We start from the raw sequence: 20,997 nt of genomic DNA, 5'->3' as shown, positions 1-20,997 counted from the left end.
GACAGATGCCCTTAATTCGTATTCTCTCATTTGTCCCAGTTGAAAAAGGAAATAAGGCTCCAAACTAGAACTTTATTTTATAATTTAGAAATTATTAAACCTAACAATATTATGTACAGATCTTCAGGCATTGTAGAAGCTGTTACTAGTGTTGAGTGAAATTGTGTTTTAAGTTCGGGTTATCGAAAAATCCAGTTAGGGATTTTGGCTACCACGGACCATAACAGAATTCTATGACGGCATGCACCACGGAAGCCTATAAGAGGCATTCCCTATTGAATTCTGTCATAATAGACCCGTGGTAGCCGAAATCCATAACGGGATTCTTCGATATGCCGAACTTAAAACACAAGCTCGCTAATTGTTCTATATTACTGATCAATATTATATACATACAAGATAACACCGTAATTCACAGGGATGGTCAGTGGTCACCTGCACAACATCTCCACATTGCAGCAGAGAGATTTTAATCACATCAGTCCCTGTCCCCAGTAACTATCTCAATCATGCAATTACTCTTGCCCAATAAAATATGTACTTGCAGCTTCCGTGTGTCTCATAAAACCAGGTACAGACATGACTTCTTTGTTGTGGATTTTCAGTAAGCTAATTTCAGGATGTAATATAATAGTTTTTTCCCTCTGGCCTGGTGTCTAACCAGCGGTTCAGTGCCATTTTTAATGTCCTGTTGGGTGTGAGGAGAAGGTTCTCTAAAGGAAGATTGGTCATGGGACTTGTCCTCTTCGTACCGATCCAGCTCTCAATGGCTTTTCTCTCATAGGAATAGCCATCTGCATTTATAAGAATAAAAGCACAATTACTATACTAAATGCATAGTGGACCATCCACCTAACACCAGGGAAGCCATTTGTATGAGCGCTATTCATATAAATGTTTTTTTCAGGATTTGTAATTGATCGCCTATCCTTATCAGTGACAGGCTGCCCCTAGGATCTCACATTAGTTGGCGTAACAAAGATGGAATGTCAGTCATATGTACAGGGTCCTACAGCTACTTGATCCGTGTGGATTCTGGGGTCAGACCTCAACTAAGGCTTCATGCACATGACCGTATGGATTTTGAGGTCTGAAGATTGTTATGGACCCATTGACTTCAGTGGGTCCATGGTCCGCATGTTGCAGTCAAGTATAGGACATGTTCTACCTTGTGCTTGCTGCATCCATATGTCCACAAAATGCGGACCATGACCCATTGAAGTCAATGGGTCCATGAAAAACAAAATGTAGACGGCACACATACTGCATCTGTATTTTGCAGATCCAAGATTAGCAGACTGCAAAACTGATACAGCTGTGTGTGTGTGGGGCCCAATTGTATAGGTTTTAATGGGGACCTGTGACCCGTAGAAGTCCCTTTACATTCATTACACTGTAGTAATACTGAGTAAGGCTGCATTCACATAACCGTGTGATGACCATGTCCGTTTTGCAAACTGCAAATCCGCAAAACATGAGCGCCCTCTGTGTGCATCCTGGATTGCAATGTGGATCCACTGACTTCAATGGGTTCATGATCTGCAAGATGCAGCCAAAGATAGGACGTCCTAGCTTTTGCGGTGCGGAGGCAAAAACCTGGAAACAAACTGAAGCCCTTCCATGTACTTCCGGGTCTGTCATGTCCTACCTTTGACAGCGTCTTGTGGACCCATTGGGTGCACACGCTTTGAGATGCGCAAAATGGGCACGGCCATGTGAATGCAGCCTAAGTCAGTGTTACTGTGCTCTCTCAATGGAACCTCCCAAATTGTAAATTATGGGCCCAGTACTACATTTATTACATATTCCCTTCCTCTGTATGCCCTCTCAGCCAGGCAGGAGCACTAAGCTTATGTGACATCTCTGCAGTCCTGTTTCGTAGGCTGACCATACACAGGTGGAAGGCAGCGGACCCATGTGCATCGCCTGTACTAACTGCGCAGCATGAAAACTGCATGCAGTTCTTGGCCACATAGCATAAACTGCTATGGGTACAGGCACCAGCCATAGACTGGCTGCACATATTACCGATAGACCAGGGGCCCTCATCTAATTGCAGCCTGCCCTTATCAACAGGTTGTCATTAGTTTTCAATAAGGTAGTTGTTACATGGTGACCTCCAGTGAATACAGATGATGGATTTTTCTTCAGAATCTGTCATACTTCCTTATAAAGCTGCACTTTCCACCCCAGCTTAATTCCTACCCCAAGTGTTAGATGAGAGAGAAATGTAGTTTGTGCGAATCGCCCATCAACGCGAGTTTGAAATTATGTTTTTGAGTTTTCATGACAGATCTGTCGCAAGAAAAAGATGCTTTCAGAAGTCCCTGGTCGGCCAAATGCTTTCATGTGTAAATAGGAAGAACAGAAACGGGGACGTGACTTGCTAATTAATTAAAGCTGACAATCTTTTTCCTTTTACGTTTTCCTGCTTAACTGAAAAAATAAATTAACTCCTTATGCAACCACATAGAAGTCTAGGAGTTCATGAATATAAACCCCAAACATTCAGAAGTATCTGCCAACTAGATGACAAAAGCTGGGTGATAACGCCTGAGAGCACAATGACTGATGATTTCTGTGTTCATACATAATGTCATCTTCAGTCAGCCACTAAACTTGATCAGGGCTTCTGTAAGGGCCCATTCACGCGACCGTATAGTCACCGTGCCCGTGTGAACTCCATGCTGCGGTGCAGACCCATTGACTTAAATGGGTCCGCGATCCACAAAAGATAGGACATGTCCTATCTTTTGCAGTGTGGAAGCAAAAACCTGAAGGGCATCGGAGTGTTTCCATGGGCTTCCGATCCATGCCTCAGCAGCGCAAAAAATAGACATGTCCTATCTTTTGCCGTAGTTGAGGACCCTCAAGTCAATGGGTCTGCACGGGGATGGAGTTCACATGGCCGATGCCTGTGTACTACAGTCCACAACATCGGCACAATGGCCATATGGTTGTGTTTAAAGGGGTCTGGAGTGTGAGGTGTACCATAGTCCTAAATGAGGTTACGCACACCTCCCACATGTGCTGTAGGACAGACTATCTCTGCTGGGTCTGTACAAAAAACTGATGTAACCTCCTTCTTAGGCTACTTTCACACTTGCGGCAGAGTGATCTGGCAAGCAGTTCCGGCGCTGGAACTGCCTGCCGGATCCGGCAAAACATATGCCAACTGATGGCATTTGTAAGACTGATCAGTCAGAAAAATGCATTGAAATGCCAGATCAGTCTTTCCGGTGTCATCCGGCAAAATGGATCTGGCATTTATTTTTATTTTTTTTTGGTCTGCGCATATGCCGGATCCGACACTAATACATTCCTATGGAAAAAAATGCCGGATCCAGCATTCAGGCAAGTCTTCAGTTTTTTTTGGCCGGAGATAAAACCGTAGCATGCTCTCCATTCAGAATGCATGGCGATAAAACTGATCAGTTATTTTCTGGTATAGAGCTCCTAGGACGGGACTCTATACCGGAAAAGAAAAACGCAAGTGTGAAAGTACCCTTAAAGGGGTTTTTCCATTTAAACATTTGTGACATATTCTTACAACATGCCCCAAATATCAGATAGAAGTGGGTTACAGATTTGGACCTGCACCTATATCCAGAACGGGGCCCCAAAAATAAAGGGAGATTGGCTGTGCAAGTGTGGCCACCTCTCCTTTCTCTGCTATGAGACTGCTGGAAATAGCCTAGCCAGTGCTATTTTAGGAACATCCATAAATCTCACGGTAGGTAAGATAAGGAAGGAAACGGAACACGACAAGGCAAACAAAACAACTGACTAGGCCACAAATGCTAGGGAACAAAGGGGTCACCACCTAGCAATCCCTAAAACACTTTCCCTAAGCTGCTATGCCCATGTGCATATCTCAATGGTAGATATGCACATGCCCACGTACCGAAGACTATAACACACTGAACCAAACCCTCAGCTGTAAGGAAGAGGGAAAGACACCCAGCTCCTTCAACAACCGAAGGAGCTAGCGTCACCCTAGAGGCCTAGTAAAAACAGACACAGAAGGAAAAAAGGGAAAAGGACTTATCTAGAGATGTGTTGGAGCAGACAATCCACCAAACTTCCAAAGCTCACAAAAGGCAGAACTATAACCCGCAAAGGCTATAAGGGAGAGGGAGGAATAAATAGCCTCACCAATTACCTAAAGAACAACACCTGGGAGGAGGTGGGGTTCAGTTCAAACCCACAACAAAACAAACTGTCAGATCGAGTCATGTGCAGCAACTCTGACAGATCTCCTCAGAACACCCACAGGGCAGGGCGTGACAATACCATGTGCGGCTTCTCCCTCTTTACTTCGGGGCCCCCATTCTGGAGATAGGTGCAGGTCCCAGAGGTGTGACCTGCACTTATCTGACATTTGTGCTATATCCTAACTATATGCCACAAAAGTTGAGTTGGGGAAAACCCCTTTTAGGCTAGTTTCACACTAGTGTTCAGAGATATGACAGGGAACAGCTTGCTGGATGGTACCTAAATGCCCGCCAGCTCTGAGGCACTATGACACTCAGTGGGTCATCTTGATTAGCATAGTGATTGCCACTGTTACGGGGGTTACATTATCCAATCTACGTGTCTATCTGACATGATGGCTGTTGACTACAGGCGAGTCTCAAGCTCTGAAGACATTGGCCTGGTTAAAATGAGCATATTACCTGATGCAATGACCGGATCCTTCATAATATCACATGTGATGGGGCAGAGAAATTCCTCTGGGATGTTAGAAGGTGCTTCTTTCATTTTGCTTTTCAAGTCTTCAATTTTCCTCAAAATCCTATTTCTCAGCCCCAAGGATTCTGCCAAAGCAAACACAATGATCAGAGCCTGTCACGAGTCTAACACACAGCAGCCTCTAGAAAAAGTCTTCATCCAGGTAAAGTCATACCGATCTTGAGATCCTGGAGCAGGATGTCCTTGGTGAGGCCGAGTAATTCTTTACCATCAATGTTGTTTGTACTGAAATGCTGTTCTACCTCTGCCAGGCTCTCATTGGCAAGCCACGTCTTGACATCGTCCTCTGTCCAGGATTCTACATAAAACTCTGTTTTCCTCTTCATTCTGGCAGCTGCAATACGGAACAAATCCAACGATGACCTAATGTGGAGACTGTAGATTCTACATAAATCTAATGTCAGTGGAGGAGAACTTCTGCCACCAGTGGTCTGGACCAACTAACTGTTGGTAACTTTACATTTTTGCAAGAATTTATTTGGCCTCATGGATTTAGATACAAACTTATCCCGTAGATGAGCTGGTCACCATGTTGTCCCTAACGGTCCATTCACACGTCTGTTGTTTCTTTTCTGATCTGTTCCATTTTTTGTGGAACAGATCTGGACCCATTCATTTTCAATAGGTCCTGAAAAAAAATCAGACATTGATCTGTCCGATTTTTTTCAGGACCCATTGAAAATGAATGGGTACAGATCTGGTCCAGATCAGGAAAGAAACAACGGACGTGTGAATGGACCCTAAAGGTTATCCTTTTATGTGTTTAAAGGGCTATTCCAGTAGGATATGCTATTACTTTATAATCCTGAAAATGAAGGGGCTGCAGCAGTGAATTCATGCTGCGTCCCCATCTATAACTCCTGCACAAGTCGTCTTCTTTAAAACTCCCACCCACCATCTTCTAACTATTGTGTTATATTCACACAGACTGAAGTGCAGGAGCCCAAGGGCAGATCCTTGCATCCAGCTGTCTCCTGCTCCGATTTGCGTTAGCACATACGATTTTTACGGTACATTGTTTTGAGATGTTCCTGTCTCATTTCACAGGAACACCACAATGGGTTAAGCTGGCCTGGAAAAAAAACTTGCCTGGTAAATCACTTGTTTGTCCCAGTTTCCAGATAGTTACGGTCTTATCCATAGAACCTGTGGCTAGAAGAGGTTGGTTTGGAGCTAGTGCGCAGGCAGTTACATATCTGTTGAGGAAAGATGAGTTCTATCATAAACATGATATTAAAGGGAACATGTCTCATTAATGAGGCTCTGTCACCAGGATCAACCCTATTAACCCAGACACTGCAGGCAGCATATCATAGAGCAGATTGATGCATACTTCTATGGACAAAGATTCAGTGTACCCTATCTTTTTTTAAAGAAGCACTCCAACCAAATATTTTATTCTCTGGCCTGTTAGAAAGGTGTAAACAGTAGTGAGTTTCTGCGGATTACTCACAAGGGGTCGTCTCATCGGTCGCTTAGGTGCAGATCCAGAACGGAACTCCCAAACTGAGCAGAGAGCAGCCACGCTCCATTTATTTTTAGGAGAGTGTCGAAAATAGCCAAGCTTTGCCTCAGCTATCTCCTGCGTTCCCATAGAAGTAAATGGTGGCCGTGCTTGCGCGATGCGCTCTCCATTTTTGGAACAGTCACAGAAATGAATGCAGAATCTCGGACGTGGGACCCGCACCTATCTGACTTTGATAGCCTATCCTATCAATATGCCAAAGTCCCAGATGACACAACCCCTTTAAGAAAATTTCCTTCACCACCATTTACATAATGTACCTTTCTAATGGGCCAGAGAATAACACATTTTGTGAAAGTGCTTCTTTAATACAAATCTCTGCCCCCTTCTATGTTTAGGAGTCCAGTGGGCTGCCCTGCTCAGTGACATACAGATACCAGTCAATAAATAAGACCACCCACCGAGATTTATATTAATAAGTTATACAGACTCCTTTCCCACAAACCTGTCTATCAATCTGCTCAGCTCCTCCTGCACTATATCTAAGGTGCTGGCTGCAGGTCATACTTCATGTTCCCTTTAACCATGCTAGACCCTGGCACCGAGGTCCTAGGAGGACCCATTTATAGGGCATGTTTACCTGGTTCTCCAGGGCCGCTGTTTCCCAATACAGGAAGACATGACACATACTGAACACTATGTCTCTTTGTTCTTCCTTTGGCAGCTGTGCCCGAGAGATTATAATGTGCACCTAGTGCACATTCCTAACAGGACGGTATCTCGTGCCAAGGTCAGGGCTGCCCTGTGTAACCTCGGGTAAAGCTGTTCACACTGCTCAGCTGATACAAGATTTTGAAGCAATGGATTGTAAGCTCTTATGAGCCGAGCCCTGTACTGTACATTGTTTCACCTCTGCTATATACCGCACTGTACAATGCCACAAAACCATATATAGGATTGGCAGAGCTACACGGAGGAGCTTCCTGAGTTCTACGCACCGTTTGTGATGATTTAGGATATGCAGAATGCAGCCAGTTCTCTACAAAAGAAAAAAAATAATACACAATTTTTTAAATGTTGAGCATAAATCTTCAGAAATTCTGACCGATTACATTAACACATTTTTAGCAGTCCCAAGGGGGGCATTCATGATCAAGATCAGACTGAGGCACCTCGGGTGCAAGAAGAAATGATTATGGAGCCCCATAGGCCACCCATACACAGAAAGTGCACACAAGCCCTCAACGTCAATGTCCACCTGTATATGGCTTCATACAACAGACAATCATCTTGGGGGGGGGGGGGGGGGGGTAGTATAAATTCATAAATAGATTGAGCTCGCCTTAGTGCTGGCTGCAAACAGAAAGTGTATTTTTTGATGGGCATCAAGATTTGTACCTATCAAACACTATGTGCACTTGGCAAGAGAAAGCATCTGTGTTGGAGAAGTTTTAATATATGCACATGAGTCTCTAGGAGCAACGGGGGCGTTACCGTTACACCTAGAGGCTCTGCTCTTTCTGTAACTGCTGTGCCCTCTCCACTTTGATGGACAGGACCAGGCAGTGTAAATGTGATGACACCTGGCCCTGTCCATCAAAATGGAGAGGACACGGCAGTGGCAGAGAGAGCTGAGCCTCTAGGTGTAATGACAACGCCCCCGTTGCTCCTAGAGGCTCATTTGCGTATAATAAAACATTTTTCTCAGCAATGCGGACACATATGAACAGGGGACCAACACAGATGCCTTCAGCTGCCAAGCGCACATGGAACAGGCCAGCCAGCCAGCTACAAAACTGCTGACAGATGCCCTTTAAATCTGTGGTTGTGTGGAGCGAAGCAACTGTTCAGCAAATAATTTGGAATCAATTGGCAATTTCTCTGTGTACTTTAGGCCAGTTTCACACAAGCGTATTCAGTCTGGGAAACACACTCCATATGTGAGCAATATTTCCTGGACTGAACACTGCTCCCCTAAAGTGAAGTCACAGCATCACAATGCCATCTTACCAGGGGGTCTACAGCATTATGTGACTACAGTTCAGTAGACCTGCGGTGATGCTGCAAGTTCACTTCAGAGGAGCAATGTTCAGTCCGGGAAATACTGCTCCCACATGAAGTGTGTTTCCCAGACTGAATATGCTTGTGTGAATATGGCCAAGCTGATTTAAAAGTAGACGGGAAATACAGTGAAAACGGCTTTTAAACCACCAGCAGTCTCAGCACACAGACCTGCTATCAATGCTATCTCTTAACAGGTGTCATTTACATATCAGAAGATAATTATGGCCATGCACACCCCTTCTGGACTTTATTACATTATTTAATAACAATAAAATACTTACTGCTCCTTGAATAATAACAGATTTGTCCACAGACCTGTGAAAAATAAAACTAAAGTTTAAAAAAAATGAGTATGCAGATGTTACAGATGTGATCAGAGTCTATGCGTAGTGATAATCCAGTCTGATCTTATATCTCATTTATAACCTACACTAATATCTATTCTGCTACACAAGCCATAAGAGTGACAAAAATGTAGAGTGTATAAAGCAAATATGCCGAACAGGTTATGTAAGGCTCAGGATAGCTGTGCGCCTAACCCTGTGGGAGCTTTAAAGGGGTCGTCTCACTTCAGCACATGGCATTTATCATGTAGAGAAAGTGAATATAGTACAAGGCACTTACTAATGTATTATGATTGCCCATATTGCCTCCTTTGCTGGCTGGATTCATTTTTCCATCACATTATACACTGCTCGTTTCCAGGGGTTACGACCACCTCGTAATCCAGCAGCGGTGGCCGTGCTTGCACACTATAGGAAAAAGCTCTGGCCTCTCTGGTGGCCGGGAACATGGGAGTATGAATAGGCAGGCATGCGCAGCAGCTCCTGTCCCGACCACCTTGTATCTGCGCTGCAGGGGTGGTCGTAACCCCTGGAAACGAGCAGTGTATAATGTGATAGAAAAATGATTCCAGCCAGCAAAGGAGGCAATATGGACCAATCACAATACATTAGTAAGTGCCTGGTATTAACTTTATCTACATGACACATACCCTTGAATGGCTGCCATATTGGTTTCCATCTATCTTGCCTAGCTTCAGTATAAGGAAGACCAAAATATCAGGTAGAAAAGTGTAACTCTTGGATTCGTTTCCACTTTTTTTCCTTACATTTTTGCTGCCCTCTTGTGTCCTTATGCAAAATTACATTAAAAAGTTCTAGTACATTCAGCTTCATTTCTCTGGGGCAGCTGACGACACATCCAGTATCTCGGGGAGACATTCATGAATAGAGACGGATTAATCCCATGTCTCCTCTCCTCCTGCTGCCTTTGTGTTGCTTCTATAGCACCATCCTATTCCACAGCGCCGTGCAGAGATTGCCATCGGTCCTTGTGTTGCAATCAGACTTTCCTATCTCAGAAACATGTACTAGGGTCAATTGCAAATGTTTCTGCCGTATGATAGGAAAACAAAGGATCCACTGGAGAGTGATGCAACATTGGGGAGGACATGGAGACGGCCTCCTCAATACAACTCCCTTAATGCTTACCCGGAGACAACGGTTTCCCCATCACTGGAGAGTGCGCAGGACAGGACGGGGGCCGAATGTCCACTAAGTGTTAATTTGCATCTCATGTCAAAACCTTCATAAAGACAAAAGAAAAAAACATACCTGATGTAGTATCAATAACACACTTAATTACAACTACATGGACTCCAATTACCTTTCTCATCCCCATAAGATATCAACCAGATTCTGATTACGTTATCTTGACCACAAGACGCCATCTGAAAGCACTCAATGCCACGTAATGTATCTGACGGAGAAGAACAAATAAACCGATATTGAGGATATGCAAAACCTATACTGTACTTATAGACACAACCTGGATGTAATCCGTCTATGCTCTGGCCACACAGCCTGAATGTAATCAGTCTATGCTCTGGACACACAGCCTGAATGTAATCCGTCTATGCTATGGACACACAGCCTGAATGTAATCCGTCTATGCTCTGGCCACACAGCCGGAATGTAATCCGTCTGTGCTCTGGCCACACAGCCTGAATGTAATCCGTCTATGCTCTGGCCACACAGCCTGAATGTAATCCGTCTATACTCTGGACACACAGCCTGAATGTAATCCGTCTATGCTCTGGACACACAGCCTGAATGTAATCAGTCTATGCTCTGGCCACACAGCCGGAATGTAATCCGTCTATACTCTGGACACACAGCCTGAATGTAATCCGTCTATGCTCTGGACACACAGCCTGAATGTAATCAGTCTATGCTCTGGACTCACAGCCTGAATGTAATCCGTCTATGCTCTGGCCCCACAGCCTGAATGTAATCAGTCTATGCTCTGGACACACAGCCTGAATGTAATCCGTCTATGCTCTGGCCACACAGCCGGAATGTAATCCGTCTATGCTCTGGACACACAGCCTGAATGTAATCCGTCTATACTCTGGACACACAGCCTGAATGTAATCCGTCTATGCTATGGACACACAGCCTGAATGTAATCCGTCTATGCTCTGGACACACAGCCTGAATGTAATCCGTCTATGCTATGGACACACAGCCTGAATGTAATCCGTCTATGCTCTGGCCACACAGCCGGAATGTAATCCGTCTATGCTCTGGACACACAGCCTGAATGTAATCCGTCTATACTCTGGCCACACAGCCTGAATGTAATCCGTCTATGCTCTGGACACACAGCCTGAATGTAATCCGTCTATGCTCTGGACACACAGCCTGAATGTAATCCGTCTATGCTCTGGACACACAGCCTGAATGTAATCAGTCTATGCTCTGGACACACAGCCTGAATGTAATCCGTCTATGCTATGGACACTACTTCCACTTGTGTGAACAGTAGAAATGAGCGAATTTCATGTTATGAAATTCGTTCATGCTTCGTTTGGTGGTAAAAGCAGAACTGCGTTATGGATTCCGTTACCTTGGAACTCCCCTGCATAACGGAAACGGGACGGATCCGTTATCCAGTCCATAGACTTCTATTATGACGGAATGAATAACGGAATACCTCTAAAGGCATTCCGTTATTTATTCCGTCATAGAATTGGTGCAGTGCGCTCTCCCAAAGCCTCTCCCCCCCCCCCCCCCCCCATTATCACTGGCCACAAGTCGTCCCCGTCTCCCTCCCATTGTTATATGGTGGCCACAGTGTCCCCATCCCCTTCATTGGTGGCAGTGGCAGAGCACTGCTGGGGCTCAGATCGTTACCATGGCAGCCAGGACGCTACTGAAGCCCTGGCTGCCATGTTCAGCTCCCTGCTGCTGTGTGCACAGAGCCCAGGGCAGCAGGGAGAGTGTGAAGTCCTATTCACCCTGATAGAGCTCTATCAGGGTGAATAGCACAAGGGATGAAAAGATCCAGGTTCTAGTCCCTAAGGGAAGAAATGGTTGTTAAATAAAAAGTAAAAAAAAACAACAAAAAAAAACAAAATACTAAAAGTTTAAATGGCCCCCTTCCCAGTTTTACATATAAAATTTACAAACAATAAAGAACATATTACATATCGCCACCTCCCAAAAAGTGTGAGCTATTAAAATATTAAAAAATATTTCCGCTCGGTGAAGGCCGTAACAGAAAAAAAAACTCTAAACCACGCAATTCGCCATTTTTAGTCACCTTGTTCCCCAGAAAATGTCCCTGGATGTGAGAGGCATGTGGTGCTGTTTTCTCCTTATATGTAGTGCACCTGCGTCTCATCTTCTCAAAGTCCTTTTTTTTAAAATTATATGCATTTTAAATTTGGCGACTAAAAAATGTAATTTGGCTCCTAAATTTTTTAGTTTAGGAGCCAATGGCTCCTGGTCATTTTTTTTTGTCTGGAGCACTGCTACTGTTTCTATTCATGGACAGCAAACAGATTTTGAAAGGTTGTTCTGTTCATTATACAATTATTTACCTGCAGCACTCCAGCTGTTGTGAAACTACAGCTCCCAGCATGCATACTTGCTCTGCTCTTCTAAGAGCTCTCATAGAAATGAATGGAGCATGCTGGGAATTGTAGTTTCACAACAACTGGAGTGCTGAAGGTTGCCGATTCCTACATTAGAGTCATTAATGTACAGAGATTTCCTTATCTCTTAAAGAGGTCATCTGACTTCGGCCTCATGCACACGGCCGTGTTCCGCGGCTAAGAGCGGTTCGTGGTATGCCGGGCTGGATTCCTGTTCAGAGCAGGAGCGCACGGCGTCATTGGTTGCTATGACGCCGTGCGCTTCATGTCGCCACTGCAGTACAGTAATACACTATAAGAGTGTACAGGAATCCAGCCCGGCATACCACGGACCGCTCTCGGCCGTGGAACACGGCCGTGTGCATTCGGCCTTCATCAAATGGCATTTATCATGCAGAGAACATTAATACCAGGCACTTACTAATCTATTGCGATTGTCCATATTGCTTCCTTTGCCGACTTGATTCATTTCATCACGTTATACACTGCTCATTTCCAGGGCTTCCCAGCACCCTGCAATCCAGCCGGGGGTGTCCAGGAGATGGACCTCTGCCGATCTAATATTGATGACCTATCCCGAGGGCAGGTCATCAATATAAATAAAGCGGACATCCTCTTTAACTTTGGCTACATGATAAATGCCATTTGCTGAAGTGTGACATCCCCTTTAAGACCTGCGGTGTGATACATGCAGCTTCCTTTACTCACCGGTTACTGGTCGTGCAGAGAAGTCGCAGCATGTTACTCCCAGATCGTGAGCCTTGTCACTGTACAGACAGCGCATGTTCTCATCCCAAGCTGTCAAGTCCCCACATGAGGAGCCCGTGATAAAAAAATTTCCACCAGGGGAGTAGGCACAAGCCACGAGAGAGCCGTCCTTCACCAGGCCTGACCTGCAAGGAGAGAAACACTGAGGAGTCACAATCAAGATCTCACCACATACTCATAGGTTACGGCAAGACAAGTGCATGAATGAGCCGCGTCCTGACACAAGCTGGACATTTCTATGCTTTCAGTATTCTTTATTGCAGAAGTTGCCAGAATCCAGAAAACTAAGGCACAAACTTACAACTAGGGTTGCACCGGTTATCGAACTTTCGATACCCAATCAATACTTTTGCACCTGTATCGATCCAATACTGGGTTTTGCTATTTTCCAATACTAGGCTGCGCTGATGCAGTATCTCTTAGAGAGCATGGTGCGTGCCGCCCACCAAGTTCTCCTGAGTCGGCACAGTGGAGAAGTATGGAGACCCTCCCTCCCCACTGTGACGCGGCCGCCACCAATGAAAGGATTAAGGGGAGGGACTGTGAAGCTGCCGCTGGCCACCAAAGAAGATCACACTGAAGGGGGGGGGGGGGGGCTGTGGCCACTGCACCACCAATGAATATAATTAACCCCTAAATACAAATGTAGGCGGTGGGTGCCGGCTGTATCACACAGCCAGCACCTGACCTCAATGACAAGGATCCCGCCGAACCCCGTAAATTAACGCCTCAGGTGCCGCACCTTAGGGGTTAATTGACGCGGTTCGGCTGGATCACTGTTCCACATCATTGAGGGCGGGTGCCGGCTGTGTGATACAGCTGGCACCCGCCGCCTACATTTGTGTTTAGGGGTTAATTATATTCATTGGTGGCGCAGTGTTAACAGTCCTCGTCATCATATCACGTGATTGTGTTCTGTACAGGCGCAGTAAAGGGACAGAGATTGCCGATCAGCCTTTAGGCTGGATTCACACAGGCGTTGCGGGAAAATGTGCGGGTGCGTTGCGGGAACACCCGCGATTTTTCCGCGCGAGTGTAAAACATTGTAATGCGTTTTGCACTCGCGTGAGAAAAATCGCGCATGTTTGGTACCCAAACCCGAACTTCTTCACAGAAGTTCGGGCTTGGGATCGGTGTTCTGTAGATTGTATTATTTCCCCTTATAACATAGTTATAAGGGAAAATAATAGCATTCTGAATACAGAATGCATAGTAAACTAGCACTGGAGGGGTTAAAAAAAAATAAAAAAAAATTTAACTCACCTTAGTCCACTTGATCGCGGCCCGGCATCTCCTTGTGTCTCCTTTGTTGAATAGGACCTGTGGTAAGCATTAATTACAGGAACAGGACCTTTGATGACGTCACTCCGGTCATCACATGGTACGTCACCATGGTAAAAGATCATGTGACGTACCATGTGATGACCGAAGTGACGTCATCAAAGGTCCTGTTCCTGTAATTAATGATCACCACAGGTCCTATTCAACAAAGGAGACAGAAGGAGATGCCGGGCTACGCGATCAAGTGGAGTAAGGTGAGTTAAATTATTTATTTATTTTTTTAACCCCTCCAGCGCTGTTTTACTATGCATTCTGTATTCAGAATGCTATTATTTTCCCTTATAACCATGTTATAAGGGAAAATAATAATGATCGGGTCCCCATCCCGATCGTCTCCTAGCAACTGTGCGTGAAAATCGAACCGCATCCGCACTTGCTTGCGATTTTCATGCAACCCCATTCACTTCTATGGGGCCTGCGTTGCGTGAAGAACGCTGAATATAGAGCATGCTGCGATTTTCACGCAACGCACAAGTGACGCGTGAAAATCACCGCTCATGTGAACAGGCCCATAGAAATGAATAGGTCCGGATTCAGTGCGGGTGCAATGCGTTCACCTCACGCATCGCATCCGCGCGGAATACTCGCCCGTGTGAAAGGGGCCTTACTGAGCAAGTACAGAACACGATCAAATGAGACTTCAGGGACTGCCTGTCCATCACAGCATGGGGGAGAGACACAGTAGACAGGGAGGGGAGCCTCTGAGTGCAATGGCACCAACCTCGCTGCACCTGGGGTGTAACTTGCATATTAATCAAGTGGCCCTTGTTCATTTGATTGACAGGGCCAGGCCAGCGTTGGTCTCCTCCTGCCGGCCCTGTCAGCTGGCGAAATCTTGCGCCTGCGCTGTCCCGTATTCGGCGCAGGCGCGGTGAGTGAAGGACACAGAGAAGAGGGAGGAGAGAGCTGTGACGTCGCTGGATCCTCCTATGTGGTAAGTATTTGCCTAATTGGCCAGCGCTTTACCAGCACTGATCAAGGGGGCATTAGAAGAATAAATATTTTATACAAAAAACATTCTACCAATAATAATTATATTTATGAACACTATATCACCAACGAATCAAAATAATTTGGCCACCAGATTATATATATATATATTTTTTTTTATTTTTATTTCGCCGGCAGGAGGAGACCAACGCTGGTCCTGGCAATCAAGTGAACAAGGGCGTTGACAAAGGTGGGCGAACTGAGGTCTAGGAGCAGGTGCAACTGCCCCCCCCCCCCCGCCCCCCCTTGCTCCTAGAGGTTAATTAGCATATTATAAAAGTTTAAATTGTGCAGTAAGGGGCACATCCATAAACATAAGAATAGGCTAGTTAGGGTCAGCTGACATTAGCACATCGCTAATGTTAGCTACCGTAGTTTAATAGGGTTAATCCTGGTGACAGAAGAAACCCTTTCAAGCGATTTTGCCTGGAAAATGTAATCAACCAGAGATATTTATGAAATAATCATAAGATACCCTATATATGTCTTAGGGTCCATCCACACGGCCAAATTTGCTGCAGGAAGTTTGGCACGGGCACCGCACCAAAATTCTGCCCGCAGCCGCATGGTGCCTGCCTTCCATTGCAGTGCTGCAGTTCGCAGACCAGTGGTTCGAAGCCGCCACCGTGCCAAGAAGGGACACATCCATTTGGGGCTGCGGCGGGTGTTGGCTCACGATTTAGCTCTATTTAATGGAGCTTAGCTGCGAGCAGGTCCATGGCATGCAAACTGAGCAACCACAGCAGAAACCGCTGTGCTTTCTGTCGTGGTGCACGTGGCGGATTTTAACTGCATGTGTAAATGAGCCCTAAGAGGTAAGGGCCCCAGGAATCCTCATGACAGCCACACACACACGGATAGCTGACTTTCCACAGAATCTCCTCCGCTTTGGCTATTTTATCCCTCCAGAACACATACTGTACCTGTGAAACCTCAACAGCGGGACGTTCCATAAGACCACGGAGCCGTCCGCAGCCCCTGAAGCCAAATACATGGAGCTTGGTGAAAACCTGCAGACCCTGACAGGGCTGCCGCTCGGCTGCTCCAAAGATGCCAAAATCTGCCCGTCGCACATATTCCAGAGAATGGTTTTACCGTCTGTCGAACACGAAGCCAGGACGGTTTGATTCGGGGAAAAGCAGCAGCAATGCACGGCATAGGTGTGTCCTCGCAGCGGCGAAAACAATGCCTCTGTAAAGTCCTTTAGGGAATAAACCCGGATAGTTTTATCCAAGGAACACGTGGCAAGGAGAGAGTCCGAGAACGAACAGCTGTTTACATCGTCTTTATGATCCACCAGCGTCCTGATTAATTCCACCATTTTACAGAGTCTGGAAAGGGAGTACATAAAATCCAGTTAACGCCTGGCACGCCACCATTTTTTATACATGTCAAGATTGCAAAGAGGCTCCAAGTGCAAAGTAACCTCTGTACATGTCTACTGGCTACGGTCACTGCTTTTACTACATCGATTCTGACCCTCGTTTGGCGCTAGGTCCTGACACCCTTCTCTCTCCAATTTCTTTGTGACTACTCGTATGTAGTCAACAATGTCCATATCCAACAATGCTTATAGTAACATAAGGCCGAAAAAATACATCTGTCCATCCAGTTCGGCCTGTTATCCTGCAAGTTAAAAACCCCTAGGGGGCATCACCGGGTGTGAGCACCCATGTCCTACAAGGCAGGCCGAAAGTGAATGTCACCCTTGAACAACATTTTGTTTGTTAATCTAAGGCTACTTTCACACTAGCGGCAGGACGGATCCGACAGGCTGTTCACCCTGTCGGATTCGTCCTGCCGCTATTTCGCCGTGCTGCAGGACCGCCGCTCCGTCCCCATTGACTATAATGGGGACGGGGGCGCAGCTCCGGTGCAGCATGGCAGTACACGGCGAAAGTCCGCCGGACTAAACGTACTGCATGTCCGACTTTTTAGTCCGACGGCCTCTCACCGCGAACTGCTGTGCTGCGCTGGAGCTCCGCCCCGTCCCCATTATAGTCAATGGGGACGGAGCGGCGGCACGGCGAAATAGCAGCAGGACGGATCAGACAGGGTGAACAGCCTGTCGGATCCATCCTGCCGCTAGTGTGAAAGTACTCTAAGCACTGTAGATTCAATATTCTTTGTTGACCGATTTCTTGATAAAATCTTTAAATTGGTCTAAGTTACGTTTTTCTTATAAAGAGCTCCAAATCCTCTGTATAGTCCTGGAACTAAATGACAGACACCCGACTGCCTGCAGTCACCACTAGGGGGAGCTTAGTGCTGCTATTTACTGTATATATCACACACAATAATGGTACAGTATACATTAGGCTCCCTCTAGTGGCGTCTGAAGGCAGACAAAATTTTATTATTTAACTGTAAGGTGATTGAAAGCTCTTTATCAAAAAAATGTATTAGCACAGCTTGTTGGAATAACAGAAGCCTATTTCATACAGATCATCCTAGCACAGACGGTGGGCAGTAGAAAGTATTATTGTGGGCTCCTCATTTAAAAACTATTAAGATTTTCCACTCTTTAGGATCCAAAGTCGCTCTCTATGCACTGTAAGGCCCCTTGCAGACGAGCGATATACGGATTAGGTCCGGATGCGTTCAGTTAAAAATGCGCAATTTCGCAAGCAAGTTCATTCAGTTTTGCCTGCAATTGCGTTCAGTTATTGACTATTTATCGCGCAGGTGAAATGTGCATTGATGCGTTTTTCACGCGCGTGATAAAAAAACTGAAGGTTTAGGACTCGTTCACACAAACATGTGCTGCCCGTTGACGTATTGTGGACCGCATTTGCGGATCCTCAATACACGGGCAGCGTTCCGTGGCCATTCTACATCACGGATGCGGACCCATGCATTTCAATGTGTTTGCAAATCTGGAGATGCGGAACAGAACACTACGGAAGCACTACAGGGTGCTTTCAGAGGTTCCGTTCCGTGCTTCTGCACCGCAAAAAGATAGAGCTTGATCTATCTTTTTGCGGAACGGAAGGATCGCCGACCCATTCAAGTGAATGGGTCTGCAATCCCCATGCGCCTGCCCCAACGGACGGTGCCCGTGCATTGCGAACCGCAATTTGTGGTCAACACGACCACTCGTTTGAACGAGCCCTTACAAACATCTCTTAGCAACCATCCGTGAAAAACGCATCGCATCCACACTTGCTTGTCGATGCGATTTTCACACAGCCCCATTCACTTCTATGGGGCCAGCGTTGCTTGAAAAAGGCAGAATATAGAACATGCTGCGATTTTCACGCAACGCACAAGTGATGCGTGAAAAACATTGCTCATGTACACAGACCGATTGAAATGAATGGGTCCGGATTCAGGGCAGGTGCTATGCGTTCGCATCATGGAAAAATCGCTCGTGTGAAAGGGGCCTAAGGGCATGTCCAAACGTAGCGGATCCGCATCGTATCTGGCTAAAATATGCAGCAGCAAAACCCACAGAAAACTGTGCAGATTTTGCTGAGGATTTCGGTGGAGTTTTGTCAAAGATTTCATCCTTTCTTTGCAAAGGGTGAAATTCACGGCACACATCGGCAACAAAAATTCGCATTTCCGGAGCCGAGCCGCACATCGTGCGGCCCCATAGAAATGAATGGGAAAATGAATGGCAAAATGCAGAAGGAAATTGCGGACGTGTGAATGGGGCCCAATTCTGCATGGGGGCCTCTCATCTCTCCCCTGGTAGATGAGAAGGATCAGGCACTTTGAACATAGGTGTCCCTCTCCACTAAAAACACATCCACGCTCGACCATACAGGTCCGGTTCTAGGTGAAATGGGGCCCTGGGGCAAAAAACAATAAGGGCCCCCCCCCCCCCCACACACGACAGTTGCTGACTTTAACGTCCCCACCCATCACTACAGAAATACAGCGCCCCATACCTCTTATATCCAGTGACGTCTCCTTTGATGTAGATGTTCTCTGTCCTTGTCTTCTCCTTTCAGACCTGCAGACCAGACCACCATTTTGTCGCCATTTTCCGTCTCTGCAGTTTGACAACAACAAAAAAATCTTAGTTTACTACCTTTCCATCATCCTCCTATCTTCTGGACAAATCATCCTACTACCCCCAATACTGTACTGCTGAAACTAGATAATACTAGTACCACACAGAGCCCCCCATATAAAATACCCCTTCTTTGCGGCCTCAGTAGAAGCCCCCATAGTGCCCCCAATAATGTGCCAGTAACAAGTGCCTCTCTCCCCCCCCCCCCCCCCCCCCCCCATGTTCCAGGATCAAGTGCAAAATCCACCCCCATGTGCCAGTATCAAGTGTCTCCCACTCCCCCCATGTGCCAGTAAAAGTCCGGGAATAAAAAAACCAAAAAAACAAAACACTTAGGCCCCTTTCACACGGGCGAGTTGAACGCATTGCACCCGCACTGAATCAGGACCCATTCATTTCTATGGGGCTGTTCACATGAGCGGTGATTTTCACGCATCACTTGTGCGTTGCGTGAAAATCGCAGCATGCTCTATTTTGTGCGTTTTTCACGCAACGCAGGCCCCATAAAAGTGAATGGGGCTGCGTGAAAATCGCAAGCATCCGCAAGCAAGTGCGGATGCGGTGTGATTTTCACGCACGGTTGCTAGGAGACGATCGGGATGGGGACCCCGATCTGTATTATTTTCCCTTATAACATGGTTATAAGGGAAAATAATAGCATTCTGAATACAGAATGCATAGTAAAATAGTGCTGGAGGGGTTAAAAAATAAATAAATAATAATTTAACTCACCTTAATCCACTTGCTCGCGCAGCCCGGCTTCTCTTTTGTCTTCATCTTAGCTGTGTGCAGGAAAAGGACCTGTGGTGATGTCACTCCGGTCATCACATGATCTTTTACCATGGTGTTGGATCATGTGATGACCACAGGTCCTTTTCCTGTACACAGCTAAGATGAAGACAAAAGAGAAGCCGGGCTGCGCGAGCAAGTGGATTAAGGTGAGTTAAATTATTATTTATTTTTTAACCCCTCCAGCGCTATTTTACTATGCATTCTGTATTCAGAATGCTATTATTTTCCCTTATAACCATGTTATAAGGGGAAATAATACAATCTACAGAACACCGATCCCAAAGCAAAAACGCATTACAATGTTTTGTACTCGCGCAGAGAAATCGCTCATGTACCCACAACGCACACCCGGACCTTTTCCCGCAACGCCCGTGTGAAAGAGGCCTTATACTTACCTCCATCACACAGCGATGTGATGCAGGCCTCTTCCAGCCTGTGTCCCACGCTGTACGGCTCAGGCGGCGCGATGATGTCACCAGCACAAGGCCCGCAGCCTATCAGAGGAACAGGGAAGGGACAGACACAGCACAGGCATCTGTATCGCTGTCCTGAGGACGGCGATACAGATGACTATGGAGATGAGCGCTTCCACAATGGAAGCGTTCATCTCCCTGTGACCTGCTACCACCGCGGGCCCCCTTCCCAGGGCCAGAGCGAGGCCCCCACCAGCGCGAGGCCTAGTGAAGGTGTATGAGCATCTTAGGGTACTTTCACACTAGCGTTTTTCTTTTCCGGCACCGAGTTCCGTCCAAGTGGCTCAATACCGGAAAAGAACTGATCAGTTTTATCCTAATTCATTCTGAACGGAGTGCAATCTGTTCAGGATGTCTTCAGTTCAGTCACTGAACAGCGTTTTGGACGGAGGAA

General features: G+C 46.1%; 1 protein-coding gene across 1 annotated transcript; it reads right to left on the bottom strand.

Moving 5' to 3' along the window:
* Positions 1-311: 311 nt before the first annotated feature.
* Positions 312-19,270, bottom strand: WDSUB1 (WD repeat, sterile alpha motif and U-box domain containing 1). The gene is made up of 11 exons (XM_040440960.1): positions 19,214-19,270; positions 16,244-16,651; positions 12,930-13,114; positions 9,950-10,042; positions 9,775-9,868; positions 8,563-8,596; positions 7,216-7,256; positions 5,842-5,948; positions 4,907-5,086; positions 4,677-4,817; positions 312-794 (listed from the first exon to the last, which is right to left on the bottom strand). Exons 2-11 carry the CDS (start codon positions 16,639-16,641, stop codon positions 616-618), a joined length of 1,452 nt encoding a protein of 483 aa, XP_040296894.1. The 5' UTR covers positions 16,642-16,651; positions 19,214-19,270; the 3' UTR covers positions 312-615.
* Between the last annotated feature and the right edge of the window lie 1,727 nt (positions 19,271-20,997).

This window comes from Bufo bufo, chromosome 7, assembly GCF_905171765.1.
Source record: "Bufo bufo chromosome 7, aBufBuf1.1, whole genome shotgun sequence".
Taxonomy (NCBI): domain Eukaryota; kingdom Metazoa; phylum Chordata; class Amphibia; order Anura; family Bufonidae; genus Bufo; species Bufo bufo.
Note: the sequence above shows the minus strand (reverse complement) of the source record. Positions and strands in the feature narration are given on the sequence as shown.